General features: G+C 44.3%; 1 protein-coding gene across 1 annotated transcript; it reads left to right on the forward strand.

Moving 5' to 3' along the window:
- The first annotated feature begins 1,181 nt into the window (after positions 1–1,181).
- On the forward strand, positions 1,182–3,806 carry LOC127014924 (toll-like receptor 2). The gene has a single exon (XM_050894576.1). The coding sequence runs from the start codon at positions 1,182–1,184 to the stop codon at positions 3,804–3,806; it is 2,625 nt and encodes an 874-aa protein (XP_050750533.1).
- The last annotated feature ends 2,516 nt before the right edge of the window (positions 3,807–6,322 follow it).

The raw sequence follows: 6,322 nt of genomic DNA on the forward strand, positions 1-6,322 counted from the left end.
ACCGGGGAGGGAGCAGCGCCGAGGAGAGCGGGTAAGAGGGACGGGGAGGATCGCTGGAAGTACGAGGGAGCTGTTAGCCATCTTCCAGCCTTAAACCTGCAATGCTTTTAACGCCCCGGGGGCTTGCTTACCCCTGTGGTGCACTGCCTCCCGGCTGCAGGTTATTCCTGCTCGGTGCAAGGTGTGAGGGATGCGGGGTGGTCCGGTGGGGTCCTGCTGGCAGCGGAGGGTCCGGGGGACAGAGCTGGGAAGCCGTTGGGGTCCCTTCAGTGAAACTTGATGGTCCAAGCCTGGTGGGCAGCAAAGGGGACTATAGTAACACCAGGTCGCTCACCTGAAGGTCTGCGCCGGCGTTTTCAGGTAATAAATACAAGACCTGGGCCGGAGGTGTCAGGAAACTAGTGACAGACAGACCCGGGGCAAGAGAGGAGCTGGGCAGTGATGCGACCGGGCAATGGGAAGTCTCCGAAGACGAACGATGCACGGGCAGTGACCTCTCCTGGTGCAGGCTGCCTCATGCAAGCCTCTGATACCCTACTTCAAAGCAAACTTACTCTTGTCCTTACTCCGACGAGTAAGGCTAAATAAATGGTCACCGGTAAATTCCTGGCAGAGAGTAAACCAGCAAGGGGATGGGATCACAAGAAAATACGTGGCCACACAGTTACACGGAGCTCCCTGCCACGTTACTCTTGAATATGCTATTTAAGCGGCTGAACAGGTTTTGGACGGGTCAGACTTACCCGGTTGTTGTGAGCCAGGATGAGAGACGTAAAACCCGAGTCCCAAGCAGCGGTTACGAAAGTGCATTTCAGATTGTGCAACGGAAAGATGCTATTGCAAAGGCTGCTCACTACCTGCCTGGGGTAGGGGGGAAGGAATTTAAAAAAAAAAAAAAAAAAAAAAAAAAAGGAAAGAAAAAAATTATTCAGACTTTATCTACAATGATCTGAAGTGAATAGTGCTCTCCTTCAAATCGTTCTCCGACACCATCTTTTAGCATTGCCTCTTGAAAATAGTAATGAAGCAAGATGTATTTTTTTAGTGTAGATAAACCGGGATTCATAGATACAACTAACGGAACAGTTTCTGTACTTGCAAGTAAACTAGGAATTTTTTTTTAAGTATTCATTAACATAGAGTATATTATAATGACAGATTTTACATTTCTTTTCTCCAGGATGAGGATCCTTATTGGAAGCCTTCATTTCTACTTCCTTTCTCTCTTATTCAGTAGAGCAAATGGATTCCTAACTCTGAGAACACCTACAGCCTATGCCTCCCCATTTTATAACTACTCCTATTTAAACCTCTCTACTGTATCAGAAGCACAAGCTCCAAAAACGGCAAGAGCTCTCAATTTCTCACATAACGTAATTGAAAAAATAACCAAGAGAGACCTGGAAGGTTTTGACACGCTGGAAGTTTTAGACCTTTCCTACAATCAGATTAAGGCCATTGAACCTGGTGCGTTTGAGAGTCTGCTCAGCCTTGTTTCTGTGAATTTATCATTTAATGATAAGAAACTTCTTGTACCAGGTCTTCCACCCCACCTGAAGCTCTTACCCACTAGCAAAGCCTCAGGGTCTTTGCAGCTTTCTAAGTATTTTGACAAACCCTCAGAGGCTGCTCTGGAGCCTTCTGCATCCGCCGAGGAGCTGCCGCATTCGGGAGGTCCATCTGTCCTGCAAAAGGTTAATCCGAGGCTCAGACGAAGTACAGGCAATCTTCTTCGAGGAGCAGAGAAAAATGTAACCATCTCTCCAACAGCCACATTAAGGCCTGATTTCTGCGAAGCACCAATAAATGGGATACTCGATCTGTCAAACAGCAAACTCTCCGAGGAAGAGCTGACGTTAAAACTGGACCCGGACCTCTGCCAAGCTCAGCTGGACGGTATTTTGGAGCTTGACATTAGTCACAGTGACCTGGAAATGGATCTTCTGTCGTTGTTCGTGCTGTTTTTGCCAATGAAAAACGTGCAGTCCATTGATGCCAGTTACAACAAATTAACAATTAACATTCTAGACGTTGAGGCGATCTGTAACTTCCCATTCAGCAAGCTTTTGTTTTTAAATATTAGCAACAATCCCATAAACAGCTTGGATACGCTGTGTCTCCCTTCAACCATCAAGGTGATTGATTTGTCCTTCACCAACATAAGTCAAATACCCCAAAATTTTGCCACAAAAATGCTGGACTTAGAAAACATGTATGTTCAAGGAAATCACTTCATATATACTGTACGTCCAGAAATCACTAACGCAGTTCCAAAATTTCCCCCTGGCACTGTACATATCAATGCCATTTCCTTTGTCAGAAACCAGGCTGGTACACCCATTGAAAGCCTTCCGAAGAAAGTGAAACACCTGAAGATGTCCAACTGCTCCATTGTAGAACTGCCAGAGTGGTTTGCCGGCACAATGGAAGAATTATTATTTTTGGATCTCAGCAGCAACCGGATTTCTGTGCTTCCTGACTTACCTACCTCCCTGCAGCATCTCGACATAAGCAACAGCGATATTAAAATAATCCCCCCTAGTTTTAAATCTGTCTCCAACTTAACAACATTTAATATTCAAAATAATAAAATTACGGATATGCATCCGGAGTATTTCCCCTTGACTCTGACAAAATGTGATATTAGTAAAAATAAGTTGAACACGTTGTCATTAACTGACGCCCTGGAGAAACTCGAATCTCTTAATGTTTCTGGAAACCTAATCACCAGACTGGAACCCGCCAGCCACCTTTCTGCGCTCGCTAATCTGGACGGTAGTCACAACCTCATTTCAGAACTCCCTGATCACTTTGGGAAATCTCTTCCGATGCTGAAATATTTTAATTTATCCGGGAATAAGATCTCTTTTCTACAGCGTGGCTCTCTCCCAGCTTCTCTGATGGAGTTAGACATTAGCGACAACGCCATTACGACCATAGTGGAGGACACTTTTGGCCAGTTAACGAGTTTGAGTGTTTTGACTGTTCAAGGTAAACATTTTTTTTGTAACTGCGACTTGTACTGGTTCGTGAATGTCTATATCCACAAGCCCCGCTTGCAGATAAACGGCAAAGGAAATCTCAGGTGCAGCTTTCCACCGGACAGAAGGGGCTCGTTGGTGGAGAGCAGTAACCTCACGCTCCTGCACTGCTCCCTGGGCATCCAGATGGCTATTACAGCTTGCGTTGCCATCCTGGTGGTTTTGGTGTTAACGGGCTTATGCTGGCGGTTCGACGGGCTGTGGTACGTGAGAATGGGTTGGTACTGGTGTATGGCGAAGAGGAAGCAGTACGAGAAGAGGCCAGAAAACAAGCCCTTTGACGCCTTCATTTCATACAGCGAACAAGATGCAAACTGGACGAAAGAGAATCTACTGGAAAAACTGGAAAATGACGGATTCAAGATATGTTACCACGAGAGGGATTTCAAACCGGGGCATCCCGTACTTGGTAACATTTTTTACTGCATAGAGAACAGCCATAAAGTCCTTTTTGTCCTCTCTCCCAGTTTTGTAAACAGCTGCTGGTGTCAGTATGAACTGTATTTTGCTGAACACCGGGTCCTGAATGAAAATCAGGATTCCCTCATCATGATCGTGCTGGAAGACCTCCCGCCCAACAGCGTGCCGCAGAAGTTCAGCAAACTCAGGAAACTGCTGAAAAGGAAAACCTACTTAAAGTGGAGCCCTGAGGAACACAAACAGAAAATGTTCTGGCGTCAGCTAGCAGCTGTCTTAAAAACAACCAACGAACCACTTGTGAGAGCAGAAAACGGATCCGCTCAGGATACGTACGAGATGGAATGAGACACAAGAACGTGTAAAGGTTGTGCCTGGAAAGTCTGCGGTCAAATAAAAGCGTTTCTGTGTTCACCTCCTGCAAAGGCTGCTGTGTTGCAATGGGGGTTTGTCTCAGATCAGTCCCAGGAGGGGTTGCTAGCGGGTCTGTAGCATGCGCGTTATTCCGTCTGATAAAAGAATCCGTTATCCAAAGGGCTGAGACCCGAGCACTGATAAACAGCCTTTTCTTCCTGGGTGCTCGATCTTCTTCAGCTATTTCCAGCATTCTTAAAATGCTGTGGATGTCACCTGAAAGGAAGAACAGCTCGAGTCGCACTGCATGTCCTGTCTTTTTGAGATTATTGCAGTGAAAAACGATGTCATTCAAAGGTAAGGCTGTAGTTCAGATTCTCAGTTCTACTACAGCTTAAGACGGGAACACACACGGCGTACACGTAACAAAAACGCAAACCATGAGAGTACACAGGTAACAGCTTCTTTCTGTGGTTTAGCGAGAAAAGAGTAAAGATTTACTTAATGTAGCCATCTGAGAGATGCAACTGCAAATCCACACTGCTACATCATTTGGTTTAAGTAACTGGTGGAAGAGATCAGACTTTAAAATCTTTTATAATTATAGATGAACATATACAACCATACAATCAAAAAAGAGCCAGCTGAGCGTGTCAGTCTCTGCTGTTAAAGAACTGGTGTGAGCTTTATTTAAATGCTGTTATCATAAATCTCTGAAGAATAAGCAAGAAAGTTCTGTATGTTATTATTTAGACTTAGGAAAGTTTCACTTGACAGTCACCCTGACTCATTTCAAATGAATTCAGTGCTACCTCTGCATAGCCCTTGTCATCACCTGATGCCACTTAATAATATTATTTATTGTATTTGAAAAAATAAAAAAATTCAGCTGATCTAATTTTCACATTCAAGGAAAATCAACAGACTGTGACGGAAAATAAATACCGGGTGAGAACAAATCATTTAGCGTAGCACAATCTGGGCTTGCTCCCGAGACGAGCAAACCCAAACGACTTACCAGCAGAAGATCGCAGACCCGGGAATGCAGAATGTCTATGCACAACATATGGGAAAGCACATTTGAAACACATACTCTGAAAAGGACTTAGCTCTGCTGTGACAAAATAAGACTAATATCAACCTATTTGATGCCAAAAGGGGAAGCATGACACAAACGTAAGGAGATATCAGCAAATACAACTCTTCTGCAATGTATTTTGAAAAGGAAAAGATCCAGCTGGAGCAATACATGGTTTTCAGCCTCCCTGTGCTGCTTCCTAGTAAAAAGGAAAAACCCCTTGCTGCAGCATGTAGCACGTTTGACTCTTGGCACCAAGGTTCAGGGACAGCTTTTGTAAAGAATGAAAGCATTTTTCTAATACTAAACATAAAGCCATTTTAAATAGGAATTGACAACGACCTGTTGTCAGCATTTATTAGCACATAATAAATGACATTTTAAAGTCAATTTGCCAGTACTGATTAAACTTAAGGATACGGTACTTGGTATATCCATGAAGCGCAGTGCTCGAAGTTGACAATAACCAAAGAGCTATTCATATCAAAGGAATCTGTATCAATTGCACCACAGGACAGAACCAGTGCTCACAAACCCCAGAAGCACTTTGAAATTGCCTCTTCCCCTTTCGTCCCGTGGTGCTGACTCTCCAGTTTTCCACCAGTGCAAATTATGAGAAGCAGAGCAGGACTTACCCTCCTCTACCATCTCCATTTACGGAGAGATCTCTCTGCACTCTGTGCAAACCCACCTTTCCTCAGCAAGCATGCGGAGTCACGTACGCCAACTGTCGCGAAAAACAGAATTATTTTCCTGTGCTTTAAATTGCTGTCAGCCTGGCAGCCAGCTAACTGGTGAAAGAGAGAGCTGGGACCTTTTTTCCTGGTATGTGCAGCAGGAGCAGAGTTGCTTACCCGCGCTCAGTGGCAGGATCATTTATGTAATCCTCCGTCCACCTGTGGCATCGGTGCAAACACACTCCTCTTAAATACTTTAAAAAAAAAAAAAAATAATAAAAAAACATTCAAAACAGATAGAAGGCAAACCTAGAAAATGTCCGTAGGACTCCACCTTAATCCCTGCAAGACTATTCCATTATTTTAAGATATTACACCACCTGCCTTCTCTCTGTGAACATCTCGCGCTGCTCTCTGTAGCCCTGCTTCACTACCTCGTGGAAGAAGGTGAAGAGATAACGGTGCAGGTAAGCACAACCCTCGCCGTTCAGAAGTCCCTTTACTTTTTTACTCCCTGTGCTGCAGGTGGAGGGGTACTGAAGATTATACGGGGGACAATTTTCACACCTTTCCTAACAAGTGACTAATTATATACCTAAACCATACATACCATAAAATACCACAAGATACCACAAATTATTAGGCACTGATCCTTCTTGACTATCGTCCGTCCAATTTTTGCGTCTTGCCCTCCCCAGCTTGTTGAAACCTTACTGCTAAGGCAGACTGGCTCTGTGACTTAGAAAAAAAATGCG

This window comes from Gymnogyps californianus, chromosome 3 (genome assembly GCF_018139145.2).
Source record: "Gymnogyps californianus isolate 813 chromosome 3, ASM1813914v2, whole genome shotgun sequence".
Lineage (NCBI taxonomy): Eukaryota > Metazoa > Chordata > Aves > Accipitriformes > Cathartidae > Gymnogyps > Gymnogyps californianus.